Genomic DNA, 20,073 nt, shown 5'->3' with positions numbered 1-20,073 from the left:
ACTTGATTCTGATAATCTAATGTGATTAGAGTTCAAATAGACAATAAAAAGTTAAAAAAAAAAAAAAAACACACAAACATTTGTTTTCCTTTTTCCTTTTTTATTTTTTTTTTCCCCAGTTTGATGTATTATGTGCCAGCTTGTCCCTGTTACTTACCATGAGGAATTCATGGGAATGTAATCTGGTTGTTTTGTAGTAGGATAAATATAAATATATAGGGTAAATTGATAATAAGAACAGGTGTAATCTCGCTAGTTCCCTGTATAATAATAGTAATGCTTTCCTATCTGTACTAGAAATATCTGATACCTTTTAAATAATAGTTGCCCTTTTCATATCTGCATCATGTTGGTGGTACATATGATTAATTGGTCTGCTCAACTCTTTTTGCAGTTTTACTACATCATGTTGATGAACTCCTGTACTGTAGCAGAAATCCTTGCCTATCTGTCACTTCAACATTGCATTGGATACTGTAATGACCTATATCTCGTAACCATTTTTGGTCATTCTTTGTAGGTTTTCCTTGTAGGTGACCCTCCTTGATATTGGCAAGATCTGCCTTGTCTGTATCATCAGCAAAGTGTATACTGATAAAGTCAAAATCTGGGCAGTACAATCAGTTTGTTTGTTATTTAAATTATTGTGAGAAGTTAAATATCTGCAGAGTTAAATATCTACCTTTTCTAAAAGGTTCTAAATTCAGTTTCATTAAATTAAAAGATTTCTCTTAGAGTGCATATCTAGTTACTCTCTTGCCATTTTCTGTTTCCTTTAAATCAGATAAACTGTTGTTTTCCTATTTATAGATTATCAGATTGCTTTAAATATGACTGTTTAGGAAAGGCTAATAGCATACCAATTGTCAAACTTCGATACCTTAAGTTCTCTCAAATCAGTTCTCTCTTCATTCATCAGGCAGATAAGCCAAGGAACTATTTTTACTATTTACAATGTGAACTATTCATCTGGCTTTTCATTTTCTCAGAAGACTTTCCTCTCACTAGTAGCTGCTTCATACGAACAGATTTTCTGCAGAACAAATTATCTCTAATTGTGATACTGACATTAGTTTCCTTGCAACTTGTTGTGCATTGGTGTGTTATACATATTGATAAAACAAGTTTAAACTGTATATTGTTTCTTTTTCACCTAGAGAGCTTGTAATATGCATAGTAGCATAGAAATTTCATGAAACAGAAGATTTTACTGATGCTAATACAGTGGTTTTCATCATCTGATCATATTTTATCATCATTTATCCTTTTTTTTTTTTTTTTTTTAGTTGGCCTAATTGCTGAAATACAGATTCTGGATTCTCACAACTTATAACCCTATTAAAAAGTATAGAAGTTCAGAATAATTATTTTGAGACTTATTAAAATCTGTAGTTGCAACATTGTTGTCAGATGTGGACAAGTTTTGCCAAGAATTTGAGCTTTAATCAGCATTATTTGTGGGTGGATGTGAACAACAGAATTTTGTGGGAGTAAGCAGAAAAATCACATTTTTCTCTGTACAGCTGTATAATAGCCACTTTTAAAAGCTAAATAGTAAATACAGAAGGAAAAGGTTTCACAACATAGAATGTAAGAAAATATTTCTGGCTTCCATATTGTGGGAGTTATTATAGAGCACAAAATGCTAAGTAAAAATTACTTGTATGCTTGGATAGCTGATGCCTGAAGAAATGAGATAGAAATCAGAGTCCTTTTCAGACCCATGCCAGTAGCCGTCCACTGATGGCTTTGGAACCAACTGCAAAGTAAGGAGTATACACAGATGCTTTATTATGTAATGCTTGAAATACATGTACCTGTGTTGTGTAGAGATTTTGTTTCAAAATCAAACATTTGTGTCATGTAAAAATATATATATATATATTTTTAAAACCAGAAATCATATTGTCCTTAATGTGTCATCCTATGTATATAAAATGTATAACTGTAAGCAACATTGCTAACTAAAGGTGATATCAAAGGTAATATCTTTTATTGACAAGTTATTGTTACTGGGGAAAAAAAAAAAAAATGAACAAGGTTTTGAACGCATAATCTTTCTTCATATCTGGAATGCAAAAAACATGTTTTAAGGGGAAATGAGAGGTAAGAAAAATTGCTCAGACTATGAGAACCTCTTTGAGAAAAAAAAAAAAATAACAACTGTACAGAATAGATGAAATATTAGTAGAAAGAGGAAGAAAAAACATAAGGTGTTCTATTACAAGTAGTTTGAGCAAAACAGTTGCAAGTCTTGATTCAGTAACGTAACAAGGGTGTGTATTTCCATGGAAATAGTTTGTAATTTCGAAACAGTTGTCCAAAGTGCATATAAGGAATGGATTAAAAACAAACAAACAAACAAACAAACAAAAACATAATCTGATAATGACGTTTTTCATTCTACTAATTGTGTATCTTCATTTTCATGCCTAAAGCTTTTCCCCAGGTACAAGTATACGTAGGTTTTGTTTTAAATTTTCTGAAAGTGGAACATTCAATTATTGAAATGCAGTCAAATAATTATGTAAACTATAGAGAAGTTAAAAAAAGAAATATTGAAGGACATCTTTTTTTCCTGTTGACAAAGGACAAGAAAAAATTGGATCTTCGTGGTCTTGCTTCTTCATCAAAGCTTTTTTGACCACCTGGCGATTACATGATACAGGATTCACTCTGTAGTGAATAATTTGGTTTCTGAATTAGGCTAGTTACCAGAAGGTTGTAGTTGCTATATCTTCTGTTCTCAGTCACTGGGTGGGCACACTTATTTTACCAGTTTACAAGCATTGTCCGTAGCATGCTCTATGCTCAAGAAATACCTCCTAAAAAAAAAAAAATAGTATTGAGAATTTCAATATCTTATTATTATATGTTTTGTAAAGAACTTCTAATGCTTGCTTGGTATAGTTATTTTTGAACTTTCACATGAATTGACCATGGAATATTGACCTTAAAGCATCTGATGAAGGTGTTTTCCATTCTTAAACAAAAAGCCAACAAGCAAAATATACAGAGAAGCCATCATATGTGGTGTTTTGGGTTCTCCTGTAGGAATGTTTAATTATTTTTTTTGTTCCTTCCTCTGTATGGTTCACTACAGGGACTTGATTTCATTCACATTTGTAGGTAAATAGGTATAATGCATTAATTCTTTTTAGTCTGTTGTTAGAAGTTAAAAATCAGTGTATGTGAGAGTATTTAAGTGTGTAATTGGCACTACATCTGCCAATAGTTAGATACTCACAGCAAATATAAAGGACTTATTTTCAAGTACCTCTTCCACTTAAATGTACAAGGAGCAGCTGAGGTCCCTTGGTTTGCTCAGCCCCGAGCAGAGCAGGCTGAGGGGAGGCCTCATGGCACCTGCAGCTCCCTCACGAGGGGAGCGGAGGGGCAGGCGCTGAGCTCTGCGCTCTGGGGACAGCGACAGGACTCGAGGGAACGGCATGGAGCTGGGACAGGGGAGGGTCAGGCTGGGGGTTAGGAAAGGTTCTTTGAGAGGATGAACAGACTGGAACAGGTTCCCCAGGGAAGCTGTAACGGCACCAAGCCTGTCAGAAATCAAGAAGTGTTTGGATAATGCTTAGACATACAGTTTGATTTTGGGTGGTCCTGCATGGACCCAGGAGTTGGACTCAATGATGTTGTTCCCTACCAACTTGGGTTATTCTATGATTAATTTTCATAGATGAATCAGTTTCAATGTGAAAGACTGAAGTGGTCCAGTCAGTAGCTAAGATATGCAAGATATTCAGGTCTGCTGAGTCAAGCAGGGAGGAAAATGAATGACAGTGGCAAACAGAGAATGTATGTTGGCTACTTGCTTGACTTCCACAATTCAAGTGAGAATTCTATTCCCAAAAGAAATTCAGGAATCAAGGGCTGGGGATTGGTTTGCTTAACCTGACTAACTTTTCTTTAGGATTTTTTGAGCTTCAACATAGTCTGTGACAAAGCTTGTTGAGTGTGAAGGAGGAAGCACTTACCAAATTCCAAAATATAATCTCACTGCAAAAGTAGGGTGGCAGCTAAGCAGTGTTTCAAGGAAGCGGTTGCCTGAAGTGGTGGATTGGTCTCTCAGGGATTTTGAGGATCTTACTGTGTTCAGAGAAAGTGCCTGGCTGTTGAGCCAAGCTTAGCTATACTCAGAGCTCTAATAGACTGAAAGCAAGTGACTTCTGGTTCTTTCTATCTTTCCTGAGTGTATGTAACATTAGGTTGATTGTATGTAGAAGAAAGAACAAGGAAGAATACTTGGATAGAGTGTGAAATCCCTTACAAAGTCATTATCATGGTATGGTTAACACACTTTCTATTTTAGGAATGGAGGGAGGTTCCTGTTAGGCATAGGTACCTATTTTTCTTTACCTGTTTTCACAGTAGAGACACATGGAATTTCTTTAGAATTCTGTTCCTGATATCAGTAGTAAATAAATTTAGGTCAATATCCTAGGAAGTTGCAGATTCAGTATAAATACGGATAATTGTGTGATGCTGGATATTTTTTGGTTTCAGGATTCTTTCTTATTTGTTCTCGTAAATGCCCAAGTGAAAACATAAAGATCAGATATTTCTGAAGTAAACAGAACGTTATTCTTAAAATAGCCATTTTAATTTGTGTGGGCGACTTGCAAAGTAAGGTGTATAAGCGAGAATATCAGAATCTGGTGCTGACTTACCAGAAAGCTTTCAATTGCTGATTTCAGATATTTGAACCTCTAGTGCCATTGAAACAAATGAGTCAAGTGTCAACTCTTCAGAAAATATGTGGGAGAGTATTAATTTTCATTCTGATCTTTAATATTTCTGTATTTTGTTTATCTGGTGATAAACCATATTGGCGACTTAATATTATTCTGCAGTGATACAAACTCAATTATTATTTTCTAAACATACTTGTGTAGATGGCAGTAATTATCCATCAGGCTGATCATGTTGTACTAGTTTTGTAAAATTGTATTTATTTGACTATTTATTTTGTATTTTTAGGTAGAGATTGAGAAGCTGGACTATCATTATTATCTGCCTTTGTTTTTTGATGGGCTTTGTGAAATGACATTTCCATGTGAGTTTTTTGCACGTCAAGGAATCCATGACATGCTGGAACATGGTGGAAACAAGATTCTTCCTGTCATTCCTCAGCTCATTATCCCGATAAAAAGTAGGTGAAGATATGTGGAAAATAAAAACAAACAACATAAAAATAAGAAACTAAAATTGCACTTATATGTTGTAGATTTTTGACAAGTTGCTAATTAAGCAATAAAATATGGCAGGCCATACATACAATCCAAACCTGCGTAAATTGTAAGGTATAAGGCCAGAAGGTTTATGCCTTCGATCACCTGGTAGGTGCAGTACTCCAGAAAATTGGACTGCTTGGTGAGTTTTTTTATTATTGCAGTGCGGCTCTTTATTTTCTGAAATTTGAAGTGACATTTTCTTACCTAAGTTTTATATATTTATTATGCAAATCAATTATTGTATAAAACAGTTCATCTGAAATGGCAGGTGAAATTACCAGATGAAATTTAGAGGATTATGTTTCTTTTTTTCCTTTTGTTTATTCTACAGTGGTATTATTATATTTATTCTCTAGATCTCTTTTCTATCATCATTAACGTTACTTCCCATCTACATATATATATATATATATATATATATATATATATATAAAAATAAACTGAGAGTTCTGTCTGACTCATGAATGCCGTAGGTAAAATTTTGGCATTCAATATTAATTATATTATTAATTAATTAAATATAATTTTTAAAGTTTTTGTATTCAAGCCTTTTTTGTTGAAAGATTATGTGAAAGATAATAAATTTTGTAAGTACAGGTGTAATACTACTAAGACTAAAATTTATTTTATTGAAATACCTATTCTTTCCTCTTTCTTTAACTTAGTTCCTTCAGTAGATATTCTGAACCATCATCCTTCTCTAGTTTTATGAATCTTAAATTTAAGTGTTACACCTATATTAGTAAATTAAACAGTGTCATGGTGCACTCTTGGGAGTGGGAACATGATAGTGTTAATTTCTTAGAAATGGAGTTTCAGTTCATGCTAATTTGCCCTCTCCTGAAAAATTCTTGGACATAGGCCAGGACCATTCCCAATAGGCAGTTTTGATGCAGCCACCTTTTTCTTTTTTAAAGGGGGGAGATTATGGAAGTTTAATAGGTCAGCTAATGTTAATCTGTGCCAGCTGGCTTCCGTTTAATTTTTCAATTGTAAACCATATAATCCAGTCCTAAAAAGCTCATATTTATTAAACTTGGCTTATATTTTGTGGTTGATCAGTAATGATATCATTGCTGTCCTCTGGCCTATTTTCTGGGAATGATTCAGCATCCATGCTAATACAGAACAAAATGGAGTCATTGTGTTTGTGATACAGAATGAATAGTCAAACACAATTTTGGAAAAGGGGAAAAGGAATATCGTTTGGAGCCTTATGATACCAGTGTACTACTGGAAAGATCGGAATTATTGTTGTTTGTTTCATTCACTTTATTATCCTTTTAAAAAGATCAATTAGAGATGTCATTATCTGTATCTTACTGTAGATTTTGAAAATGTCAAAAAGTGTATGTAATATTCAGTAATGGTTACTCTGTAAGTGACGCTTGTGAAAGGTTATGAAAAGAACATTACAAGTATTTTCTCTCAAAAGGGGGAATATATAAAGAGGGGAATCATGGCATTTCTTTAAATCTGTATTTTCAACACCATCCAAATTTATTTATAACAGTATCACTCTTTTTGAAAGCTGAAATAGTTTCTTCAGAAAAAAACTGCAAGTTTATGACAGCAGCTCCACACTTAGGATTTAAAAGTCTTCCTGAGACTAGAATCTAGCTTCAAAATAATTACCTAGAAGCTTTAGCTGTTACACAGCTTTTACCATTAGAAAAAGACTGCTAGGTAACAATATTTATATGGGTTTGATATATAGACTTTTAAATTGAATCAGAATTTAAGATGCTGAAACCTATTCAAGAATCTGCTGAAACCTATTCAAGAATCTGCTAGCTAAATTTAGTTGTTGGCTCTGTTTTATTTTATTGTACTCCACTTATTTTTCATTAAAAAAAAAAAAACTTTTGTATTGGCTTTAATAAGTGAAGAGTCTAAATATTATTAATGACAAAGGCTTCTTCCTAACTAAATGCATATTAATATTTTAAAAAGACACCACCACCTAAGGAATCTGAGTGTGTACCTCTAAGAGTGTTTTAAATTCACTATGCCCATGTAATATAGCAGTGTAGTCAGAGCTGTATATTTTTGTGACTCAGCTGCATCCACAATAAGCTCAGCTATGTTTTACACATATTACTGTTACCAAAGTGTCCCTCTGGGTGAGTTATATCTGATTAACCAGTCTTCTTTTAGACCACTACCATATTTCTACTGTGGAAGTGTGAATCAATTGATTGTTAGGCATCGTAATATATATGATGGAGAGGAAAGGGATAAAAGAAAGACAGAAAAATAACTCTGCAAATGGAATGCTTTTAAAAGCATTTTTTTCTCCTGCATGTGCATCAAAGGGACATATTAGTGAAGGGCTGCTCTCCAAAACATTCTAAATTAAATATTAGAATTCTTTTTTATATTTTAGTGATTTATGGAGAAATCTGCCCTCCTGCCCAAGACACTTGTTTTTGCTAAAACTTCAGACTTTTTGAAAACTATATCTTAAAGATTAAAATAAAATTATTTAATCAATCTGGGGGTTACTATAAGCTAACTGTTTCTACAGATTTTCTTCTAAATAAGCAAAGAGGCAATGACTAACAAAAGAGAGATAATTGAAATTAACAGATAAAACTTCTTTTCTAAAAAACACACAAAATACGATTGGCATGAATGCTATTTAGTTGTAACATAATTGCTTGTTTTTATTTGTGACATGGGAAGACTTTTTTTTTTAACTCATAGAAAGAAAAAAAAATCAGAAATACTGATTTTTCAAAAATAAAACTATTCAAATAATAAAATAAAAATAATAATAAAAATATTTTGGTTTCTCAAAATAAAAATTAAAAATATACTTTACTTTGATTTTACTTTGCAGTGGCAAGGCATGATACAATAGTTTACAAATACAGTCATTGTATGACATAAAAATAGGAAAAACAAATTACCTGTAATGTCAGGCCTGTAAGGAAACCAACTGAAAAATAAAAAATGCAAAATTAGAAAATGTAAATAGGTCAAGATGTTAAAACTTTTAATTCGCTTTCACAAATAGCATTCGCAAATCTATTGCATGAGTTATTTAAACAAGAACAGAGTCCCCTAATACGAGGTATTCTGCAAATACCAAAAAGATGTAGAGGTATTCTAAAAGTTCTGATGCATAACACACAGTATCTTCTCCCTTGCCAAGAAGATCTGTACTGTGCTTTTCATAGGAAGGAGACAAGGAAGGAGGCTAATTTTGCCCCACATCAAAAACTGCATCTCTGGCAGAAGGCAGAATAAAACCCAGGTACATATCTCTGGAGTGGCAAGCAGAACTGCCTGCAAGACTTATTTTGTTCTCTTATTTTTAGGCCACAGAAAGTGGCCCCCACTAACTCTTTCAATAATGCATTGATTTATCTTAAAACTGACTTGTGGCCTAAACTATAGACAGCCAAGAATAGCCAGAAAAAAGGGTGTGGGGGTGAGAGAAAAAAAGAACACTATTTGCTTACCAATTAAATAATCCAGTTCTATATTCTGTACAGCCATAAGGAGAATGTAAAATTATTTTTGACCCCTTTTTTTGGAGACAAATTTCTATTAATATTACATTTGCCATGACAGATGCCAGATCAGAAAGGCCGTAATTCCTTTCGTTTGCTATCATTAGGTTTCTGGATCTCTGAGGTTCCTGACTGCAGAATTCACCAGGTTTGACATGAGACACACAGGCAAAAACACACACTGAAGTTGCTACCCCTGGTACCAGTCTTGTATTTCTGTGAACAGTATAAGGGACATCCAACACAGTGTGTGGAAGCACCTGGTTTCCTTTCAGAGGCACCCATTTCTCTTCATCAGCAGCAAGCATTTACTTTTTCTTTGTTGGCACATAGTTGTAAGAGCTTCCAACCCCTTCACATAAAGCAACCAATTGTTCCACCTCCCACTCCAGTTCCTTGCAATTGACTATTGCTAATGTAATTGTTTTTCAGTGAAGTTACTTTTCAACTTGGATGATTTCAGTGTTCTAGTTTATAGCTGCACTATCAAAAATGAAGGAACAGTAGACAATAACACAGAAGTTGGAATAAATAAGTAGAGATGATTGGTTAGTAGGAACATCGAAAAATTTTTGCCAATGAAGAAAATCATGTGAAATTAGACAATTAGGAATCGTGGATCACCAATTGTCAGAATCTTTTCTCTTCTGTGCTGTGAATCCTAACAAAATCTGAGTTTAAGCCTAGAAGCCAATAAAGCTCACGTCTTTGCACATGAAATGTTACTTAGAAGTATTGTTTCTATGGAAGTATTGTTCCTACACAGTGCAGACCAGCATTTCTGCTTTAGTCCAAAAAGAGCAATCTCTGTCCTAAAGGACATGGAAGCTTTTCTTTCTGATTTTTTTTTTTCCATATTTCTCTCCTGTAGTCTCTGTCATTCACTACAAGTGATTGTAATTAGGTTTATGTTAGATTCTGAAAGTCAAGACTGGTCACCTCAGGTGATTTCAAATCACACAAACTGGATTCCTTGTTACTCGTCTTTACTACTGTCTTTGAGGAGAAACTCTGTTTCTCATTCAGTAGAAATAAATGTCATCAATGTTTGGAAAGTGAACTTTGCAATTAGCTTCTTTCAGTTTTTAAGTTAGAGTTAGTTCTCTCCTGGAACATCGTATTTATTAAGACTGGATTTCACCTGCCATTTTATCACCCAGACATTCAGTACTATAAGTCCTTCTGCAGCCCTTTGACATCTGGAATAACTTCATTATCATCAGAAAGCTTTGTCACTCATTAGTGACCATCTCTTCCAAATCACCTGTGATGTAGCTGGAAGGTGCAAACTTCAGCACAGATTCATCCTCTGTGGCCATTTATTGTTACCCTCATTTCCTATCTCTAGGATATTTATATGATTTATATGAAAAATATGGCAAAATTCATCAATGACAGGCCTTATCAAATAATTTTTGAATGTCTCAGAAAACTGTATTGTTTGGCTTTTCTTGTCCACATTCTTATTCAAGGATCTACAATATAGTTAGAACACTTTCTGTTAATTTCTGCAGTACAGATGCCAATATTACTGGTCTTCTGTTCTACAGATCTTTCCCAAAATCCTTTTTAAAAATTGTATCACATTTCACTGATAACAAAGCTGGTTTCACTGAGAGGGTACTCAGTGCAGTTTTGTACCCTGCAAGGGGTACAAAACCCACAGGGGGTGGAATACATCAAGGGATAGATGGGAACACTGTAAACTGGCATTACCACTGAGAAGCTTTATGAGTCTCTACTCTTACTGTATTCTTTATGCTTTTTAATTTAACAGAGCCTGCAAATGTTAGTAGAATTAAAGTTTTGCAGTTGCTGATCAGTTACAAGCACAACTAAAGCTGTAAAAAAACACTGACTTTCTGTTGTGTTCTACTAGATCATATTTCTTACAAATATCAATGATTCAGTTCTGGATCTTGGCCTTTTGTATGCCCTAGGCTTTACTTTTACGGACAAAGTCTTTGATAGCAGAATTAGCCTAAGGTTTTCATGCTTTGCCCCATATTCCTCCTTCCCATCACCTCGCTGCAACACACTAATACTTCTGTTTTACTGGAAGAAATGTCTGTACAGCAATATTGTAAATTGGATCAGTATCTTACCTGACTTCAAAAAAGAGCACAAGATTGTTATTCTGGTTTTCACTGACTTGATTGAGACACTTTGTAACAGCCTTAGTTACTATTCTGTAAAATCAGCATAATAAATCATTTCAGGGTATTATGCATTTTGAGTGTTTTGGACAAAATTCTCTTAAATAGAAGCTTTAATCAATTGCATTTTGTGAACAATTCATATTAGTCATTCTGTAAACCTGATTCTGTAAAATTAAGAAACCTTGATCAATAAGATTAAGCAGGCCACAACAATAGAAGCCCCTTTACTCAGTGCCTGTACCTCTGCAGGAGTCCTGCTCTATGTATCTTGTTCTGCTTCAAGTAAAGAATTTTCTAAAACAGGTGCCTCACTTGCCAACTGGGGGAAATATATGAATGCAAACTAAATTGGTTTTAATCTTTGGTTTTAAGACCTACGTAGAGAATGGAAACTGTCAGTGCATTTCTAAACATAGATTCACGGTTGTTTTTGGAAAAAGGGTTGAAAATAATTAAAGGTCTGTTCCAATTAAACAGAATTAAATTAACAATATAACTTTAAATGGAACTACCACAATTTAATTTTTAATTTTTAGAAAGTGATGGAAGTTTGAAGGATCTGATTTGATTAAGTACAGTCTAGGCTTTCTATGTTCTGTCTGAAGAAGAATGTTCTGATCTGACCTCTTCAGTGAATATACATTGTCTTATGGAAAAGATCCACTGTATATTGGGAGAAATGCTGTCGTGTTTCCTGGCTTATAAAATGTATTAATCCCAAAGATGACAACTGTGGCTTCTATTGGAGACAACATTGAGACCAAGATAGGATACTCCAAACTGCCAAAGAAAAGTAAAAAATAAAATAAGAAATATCTACTTATATAGCTTCTAGGTCTTTTTCTTTAAGATGTTAGAAGTATTACTCAAGAAAAAGACTTAAATTTTTAGAAAGTCTATTCTATTGCTGCATATATGAACTGCTTCTATCTAAATGCATAAACAAGCAAGTAGCATATAAGAAGTCTTAACTCTTTAGCAAAAGAAAAAAATTAATTTGCATAGATTGCCAATGAAATTTAATGAAAAAAAAAAATCACTGAAGCTATCAATGAATTGGTATTATATATATTGGCTCATTGCTAGCAAGCTTTAGTTAACAGCACTGTGAAAAACCTCCCTCCCCAAAATGTGTGGTTTCAAATATACTTCCAAATTTTATAATTACCTATTACTGTTACTTTGAATGGTAGAAACACAGAGTTGACTCAGATACTGAGCTTTTACACCATTTTAGACCAGCTTTTACATTTTTTTAATTTAACTTATTAACATTTATAAATTGTCTTTTAATTAAGAAAAAGATATGGAAAACTTCAGTGAATATCTGGAAAAAAATGTAGCAGTACAAATTTATTAAGTACATACTTCATTATATTCTTGCATTAACCAATTACTCAAGCTGGAGGTTCTGCTGGAAAAGTGTATAGCTTCATCACAAGTAAAATTGTCAAGCTGCATTAAAGAAGAAAACGTTGTAATTACCAAGCAGAAGAATCAGTTTATTGTTTTGTTTGTTGTTTCAAAGTTGCTGCTTTCAAGAATTCTACAATTCACAAAATATGGGCTGTATGACCAGAAAGGAAATATATACCACTGACAGAGGGAAGTCCTCTAAAAACCCTTTAAGGAATGGAGAAGTATCTTTAACTGAGAAACAAACAGGTCATTTGCTTTGCTGTAATTGTCAAGATCCATGTCTTGCAGCAGAATTCTAGTTCAAGAGGTGATAGCCTAGTGTGGTTCCAGATTGGAATGCCTTGGATGTTTTGCACGTTTTCTTCTATAGGGATAGGTGGCTGTCCCAAACTATGAGTTTTAAAATGTCCTGCTGTATTCTTCAGTAGGAAATGCACTTTCATACATTTTTGGTAACCTCTAGATATCATTGACATTATTCAAAATGTTGAAATGTACTTATTTCTTCTACAGGATTAAAACGTTCATCCTTTTATTCATGAGGGAGAATGGTCTGCAGTGATGGTAGTACACAGAAAATAATTACCAGATTTTTAAAAATAAGCATATGTTTGAAATTGATGTATCCTTGGGGCAGGGACTGTCTCTAATTAAATGTTTATACAGTGTCTAATATAATGAAGCCAGGAGCTGGTTGACTGTTATGTATGCCATGGTCCAAATATTTGATAATAACAGTTCTGCAGTCAATTTGATCTTACTTTTGATCATTATAAGTGTTTTCCTAACACATACTGCAGATTTATGCAATTTGAAGGGCTTCAGGCTAAATTCTGCAGTCTGTTTGATTCTACCATATCCACCACTTTGGCACTCAAAATCTTGATCCAAATTCTGTTTTTTTATTGTTTGTCACAGGAGGGATGGGATAACACTGTACTGAGGGAGGTGGGACAAGTATCAAACTGATTTTCTAGAAAGCAGATGAAAGAAGTGCCAGTATTGCTATTTAAAGTACCAGTAAGCACCCCTATAGCACAACTCTAATTTAGGGAAGAATAGGTTATGTGAAAATGTTCTTTTGGATTCAGTATGTGTTTGTTTTGCTGTAATCATCAGGACTCCTTTTCACACATGAGACTCTTTCATACTCTTGACTTTATTAAGGAATTGATTTTTACCAGGATAATCCTGGCTTCCACTCAAAGCACAACTGTCTTCACACAAGACAGAACTCTGAAAACAGGAAACTAATAACCTTTGGGAGCCACCATCTGCAGATAAAGGTTTTAAAGATAACACTCTTCCTGGGAGTGGTTGGACAACCATTTCCACTTAGATGGCGCCTCCTGCCTGCCTAAAAATAAGAGCCCTCATCCCCTAGGTCAGCTTCTACAGACAGGAAGAGCAATTCATGGAATTAGGTACAGTTGATTTGTTGGTTAAGAATTAAGAATTTCTGATTTCTGTAATTGTTAGGTTTTATGTCTCTTGAGTTTTACAATTATTATTGTACTGAAAAGTATAAGTATTAATGATAATTTTCTAATTAGTTCAGTTAGTTACTATTTCTGGGTATGACAGTTAAGTCATGAATAAACATATGCTGTAACCCCAGAGTTTCCTTTTCCAGTCACTCCTTTAAAAAAATGAAAAATGCCTGTTCGTCTGTGAGGGAATATTTATTTGTCTGGGAGTTGGATCTAATCTTTAGAATGTATCTGGGTGTCCCTCTTTGCTAAAACAACCTTAAAACACATGCCCATCAAAGCAAAATTTGGAATAGCTTACCTCTTTGCTGGGACTCAGTGTAAATATATTGATGGACTTTCTGTCCACACATTGATATACTCAGAAACAACATGAAATTATATGTAGCCTGTTGACTGCAGTAGGGACTGGCAAATAAGAAATTATGGAACTTGGTGTATATTTTCATTTAACAGCACTTCTTTAACTTGGAAATGCCTATGATGCCCTACAGTACTGTTAGACCTTGGGCTCCCTAACTCAGTCTAACAGTGATTTTATTATGTTCTTCAGAAGCACACGAAGAGGCATGAAGAGAGGTTACTTACTAGCTGATTTTCAAAGGTTGTTTCTACACATTCACACGGCCAGTCTGCTTTGCCCTTGCTTCAGAGCTCTAGCTCTGATTTTATAACACTTAGCAGGCATAAGATAAAGAGCAGAAGGGGGTGAGACATGTCTTTTCTTAAAGAGATGGGAAAACTGACATTACACTTGCATGAGAATACTACCCGATTCTGTATGGAACAGTATTCCTGTGCAATGCCAATATTTAGTGCCAGAAGTACTGAATCCCATTACTTGAATGTGAACAGGCAGTTCTTGAAAAAGTTACTAGTAAGTAAATCCTCTTACAGTTTCAGTGTATTCTTTACTATATTTGTTTCCCAGTTGCTTATACTTTTGTTACATTGATTCACATGTTTATATACTTCTGTGGCTATAAACATGTAGTATTGAATGAGATTATCTTTCACATATTTTTTTTTCCCACTACAATTATACAAACATCTATGTAAGTGGGCAGAACACTGAAATATTAGACCAATATAATAGCACATCAAATTTGACAACTATTTCCAGCTGCATAGTTTCAGAGGAGGTTTTATAACTAGAGGAATTTGGGAAAATAAAAAGTGTATATGTATATTACTCAAGGAGAACTCATTTTTAATTACAAAAGAGAGGGCGAAGTACTTGCATTTAGTAAACTCAAAAGTGAAGAGAAACAAAAAGTATTTATGAAATGTCTTAGTGTCTTAAGATTAAAAGAGTGACACTGAAAGCTAAGAGAAAAATCTAAGTGGGCAAGACAAAACCTTTTTTTTTTTTTTTTCGAATGTTTGTCTTTAAAAAATCCTACAAGGTTTTTTTTGTGTGTTTTCTTCCTGTAAACATTTGCTTCATTGTACTGATTCTCAGAATAGTAGGAATTGTTAGTTGAATGAATAAAACGATCATGAAATAAATGGGTACAAACATACAAACAGGCTAATTGTTGTAGTAGAATGTATCTGTTGTCAACCTTTGCAGGTTGTCTTGCAGTTGTACAGTTTCATTGGCCCCAAATGGTACTTATTGAACATTTATTTTTTATTTGTTTGGACCACGCCAGTATTACACAGGCAGCATAAGGGAATAATGGGCTGCATTCTTTGGGTTACTGAAGAGTCAGCACAAATTGTGGGAACAAATAACAATCAGACAAGGCAGTGTTTTATAACATCAGGACTGCAATCCATCTTTGGGATCTTTCAAAGCTGGGCTAATAAAGGCCTACTTACAATCCCCAGCAGAGTATGGTTTAATTAAATTTGTCCATTAAAGTACTCCTCCCCCTCCCTCTATATTTTAAAAATTAATTCTGCTTTCTGCCTGTTGTTCTTCCTACATCACAGATGCACTGAGCCTTCGGAACCGACAGGTCCTCTGTGTCACGCTGAAAGTCCTCCAGCACCTGGTGGTGTCAGCTGACATGGTGGGAGAGGCCTTGGTGCCCTATTATCGGCAAATCCTCCCAGTCCTAAACATCTTTAAGAATATGAATGGTGAGTTATCCTTACAGACACTGTGTCTTTCAACCCTTAAGGTAAAAAAGGGCTTGAGGCAGGGTTAATTAACAATGTAGTTAAGATTTATTACTGTGTATAAACTCAAATCCATTTGGAGCTCTAAATAATGTACCCCCCTTTACTATTCCCTAAGGATGCATTGAAATTAACAATTTCATTTATTACTCCTTGCACGTACAGTTTATTTAACACAGTACAGAAGCACTGAAGCACTTCTGTAATCTTCAATAATTAAATTGTAAAGTTTTGTAAAAGTCTTTTGAATACATTAATAAATTACAAAGGTTTTTTGCTCCCTCCAACATTTTAGTTTGGTTCAGTCATTTTGTTCAGTTCTGTCTTCACAAGAAATTCACCACCCCCAGCAGGCTTAGGAAGGAATAAAAGTAACAATCAAACTAATTAATCTGAGGGTCAAGAGAACTCCTTTTTGTGGAAAACTTTCAGGTCACATGATGTCTAGCAAAGTAGTGAAGTCTGAAGTTATTGATCACTTAGCAGGTTTTAACATAGAGAAATTTGGAAGTACTTTGTATCTACAGTTGAGTATGCTATATTCTTTGTAGTGCAAATCTCTCTTGCCTGTCTCACTCTTATAGCTATGGTACTGAGAGCACTGTGAGTACCATATATTTTGAATGCATTTACACCATAGTCACCAGGTAAAATCAACATGCTGCATCTTGCTTTCTCCAAGCTACTCTTTAAAATATTTTTCTGTAGTAAATCTATCTGTATTATCTGTTCAATTATCTACCAAGTTATTGACTTTAAAATATATGTTGTTCGCATGCAGCCCAATAGGTCAAAAGAGCTTAATTCCTCACAGTCTTGCAAAAGCAGTACTGACAGGTTTTTCATGAAATTCATGGCATTTTAATAGTTATCTACAGGACTGCTTACTGTTTGTGCTGCTACTGAATGTACTATCTTTCACTCACTCTTTTAATACCTTGGATTGAAAAATGCCTGTCCAAAGACTGACTTGCAGAATCAAATAAGATTTAGGTTTTAGTTCCCTTTAAATACATAAATGTCTGTGACTGTTGTAGTTAGTGAGAAACTTGCAATAATGTGTGGAATTCCATAAATGCAATGTGGTTCAGATGACAACTGTGGCTTTCAAGAACTGATGGGATGAAAGGTTATGAATAAAATCTGAGGTTGAGCTTCAGCAGTTTCAGTAGGACTCCTTGTGAATTAGAAGATTCGTCCATTACAGATCCAATTTCAATATCCTGCACAAAACAAGACCATAAAAAAGACTGTCATTGATTAATGAATACACAGTACATACTTTTTCCAAATTTCAGCCTGAAGTAGCCCATAAATACTCTCAGCTAGACTTTTTCTTTGAGTGATTTATATTAATAATACGGGAATCTCATGTGTGCTAGGTACATAGTTAACAAAAGTATTTAGATATGTTCTAAACATGTCCTGAGTTTTGATTATATTGTGATCAAAATAAAACATATTTTCAGCACTTTTGCATGACAAGTAGAGAGGCATTTGCTGTTATCTAAAGCATCTATCCTTATGGTCTTCTTATACTGGCCCTTCACAGACTTGCAGAAAATATGCAAATCCCAGTGAGTTTAAACATGTTCTGAATGGTACCTCAGAAATTTTATTCACAGTAAATGTCTCTGATATGTCTCTGATATGTCTGAATCATGATTCACTCCACAATATTAGACAGGCTTACAAATAAAAAGTGGGGGAAAAAAAATAAACTCTAAGAGCTTGTATTGGTAAAATCTTAAATTTTGGAGATCAGAAACAAGCATTTAATAAAACAAATACAAAATGTAGTCTTAACTTCAACTTGACAGATGTTTATCTCTTGTGTTGTTCTTCAGCCAACTAAACTGGTGAATCAGTTCAGAGTTCCAAGTGTTACCTGAGCTTAGAATATAGCGATAGTTTGAGAAGCTGTCAGTCCTGTCCCAGTTTACTCTAAGCAATTCTTTCCAACTTCCCATCTGTTTCCCAACACTGAGGCTACAGTTTCACAGTCAGCAACAGTATTGCTTAGTTGCCATTGCCTTCTAAGGGCATTCTGTGATAAAAAAAGGAAGTAGCCTTGATGACTCTCCCTCTAGGCAGCCAGTTGGTGTAGCTGACTGTGATTCCCGCTGCAGATTTTTACTGGATTAGCCAGGGAGGCTATGAACTATGTAAATCCTCTTTTCTGGTTTTGAAGCCTTTGGTGCTTAAAGATTAGATCTCTTTGCTCCTATACAGCCTACTGGCCAACTGCTTCTTAAATGTTCCTTTATGCAGAGTTATTAATAAACTCTTGTAAATTATATACAAAATGTTTATTATTCTCATAAACACATAATTTTTCATATATTACTTCACTTTTTTTCTTGTACTTTTGACATTTCCACTTTTTTCTTTTCCCATCTGCTGCCTCAAAATCATTCTGCCATTATATTATACACATAGTCCCTTTTGCAAATTAGCAAGTTCTGATATCGATGTCTTTTCATATCTTACTATGTCCCCCAGACATGCTTGTCTCTAAAAATGAGTGTCTTCATAATGATTATGTTGTCTTGATAACTGTATAATTTCGGCAAAAACAGTACTATTGACTTTTTGGAACACGAGATAATCTAGGTATTTCATTAAATTTTTTAGCATCCATACTAGAAATATTTATTACAATATTTTTAGTCAACACTGCACAGTATCTATTGATTTCTTCTTTATAATGCCTTTTAGCAAAGTGCATTTCTCTTGTAATTTCATAATCAAATAATATTTTTTTCTGAATTTTCTGCAGTTTCTGTGATAACATACAGTGTAAATGGAATTGCTGTTGATCAACAAATTGAAGTATGGCAAATACATTTTATTAAAGTTTTTGGGGCTACAGATAAGAGATTGCCAGGCCTGTGTTCTAAATGTGTTCTAAGTGAAAGAGTGTATTCATTGAATATGGACAAATTCTGCCATTTTCCATCCAGTCTTACTTCTTGTGTACGGGTGAATTTACTATTAAGAATTTTTGTAAATTGAAAAACAAAACAAAACAAAAAAAAAAACAAAACAAAACAAGTATTGAGTTGAAATTAATTGAATTGTAATTAATGAAAACATCTAAAACATGTTTACCCTTCTGAGTCATAAGATACAGGTAAAAATAAATCAATGTGACCTAAATTACAAATGCCAGGGGAAAGATCAAAGTCTTTTAAGGTAGGTACCTTACCTTTTTGAAAGCCAGGGGAGAAATCTCAGTGATATTCAGAAGAGTCTGTGTAGTGAGCAAGGGGCTTTTTGGTGCACAAAGCATGTTTGGTATGTCTGAATTTGTGCCCTCGCTGGAGCGAGGGCCCCTGACTCACATGGGACATTTCACTTGGGTTCTCAAATGCTCTGTGGCAGAACAATAAGACCTAAAAGAGAGAAGTTCTGCCAGTGGTGGTGGTGCATTTGTCTTGCTGGTGTCTATTTGTAGAGAAAGTGAGAGCACCATCACCAACTGGCCATAGCATACTCTGAAAAAGCAGTGAAACTTTCTGTTAAAACTTTGTTCTGTGAAAGAGCAGGAGAGCAAGCAGAAGGGACGTGTCTTCATCCCAGTGATTAGGGAATAATCCTGAGACACAGAAGCTATTTGTCTAATCTCTGCAGATTGAGAAGAGACTAGCACCTTCTGAGCAAGCTCTCCAACATATATACTATTGTGCATATATACTACTAATATGTAATATGAGAAACAAAAGAGTCATGGTAATGCCTGGTGGGTCTATTATGAACCCTGTAATGCCACTTAAGCTTTCATTTAAATTTATAAGTTAAATGTACTGTTATGAAACTCATTTTAATATTGCAAAGAGGGAAAGAAAAATATTTATAGAATCAAATGAAAATATGCCTTCTTTTTACTTCAAAAATATTTTCTTTTGGGTGTCTTATTTTCTAAGCCAGTTTTTATGAGGCTGTGAGGTGTTTGAGGTGAATACAATTTAAGAACAAATAGAATAAGTTTGTTCTTTTGTGACAGCAGGCAGAAAAAGTAAAAAAAAAAAAAAAAAGGAACAAAAAAAAGTAGTCTTCAGTGCCTGAAGTATGCTGTTAGGTTATGTTCAGAATATTTTCTGAAACAGAAACC

The 20,073-nt window shown here is 34.3% G+C and overlaps 1 protein-coding gene and 1 long non-coding RNA gene across 3 annotated transcripts in view; one reads left to right on the top strand and one right to left on the bottom strand.

Moving 5' to 3' along the window:
- PACRG (parkin coregulated) overlaps positions 1 to 20,073 on the top strand; it is a 217,922-nt gene that overhangs the window by 107,230 nt on the left and 90,619 nt on the right. For both annotated transcript variants that reach the window (XM_027454268.3, XM_027454267.3), the window contains 2 exons: positions 4,993 to 5,164; positions 15,771 to 15,920. In XM_027454268.3, the coding sequence (XP_027310069.1) occupies positions 4,993 to 5,164; positions 15,771 to 15,920 (322 nt within the window). The remainder of the gene's footprint in view (positions 1 to 4,992; positions 5,165 to 15,770; positions 15,921 to 20,073) is intronic.
- The window catches only part of LOC106018737 (uncharacterized), a 48,201-nt gene continuing 44,055 nt past the window's right edge, over positions 15,928 to 20,073 (bottom strand). Inside the window, exon 3 of the long non-coding RNA XR_001193034.5 lies at positions 15,928 to 17,182. This is a non-coding gene — a long non-coding RNA (uncharacterized lncRNA). The remainder of the gene's footprint in view (positions 17,183 to 20,073) is intronic.

This window comes from Anas platyrhynchos, chromosome 3 (assembly GCF_047663525.1).
Source record: "Anas platyrhynchos isolate ZD024472 breed Pekin duck chromosome 3, IASCAAS_PekinDuck_T2T, whole genome shotgun sequence".
Classification (NCBI taxonomy): domain Eukaryota; kingdom Metazoa; phylum Chordata; class Aves; order Anseriformes; family Anatidae; genus Anas; species Anas platyrhynchos.
This window is presented reverse-complemented; position numbering and strand designations above follow the sequence as displayed.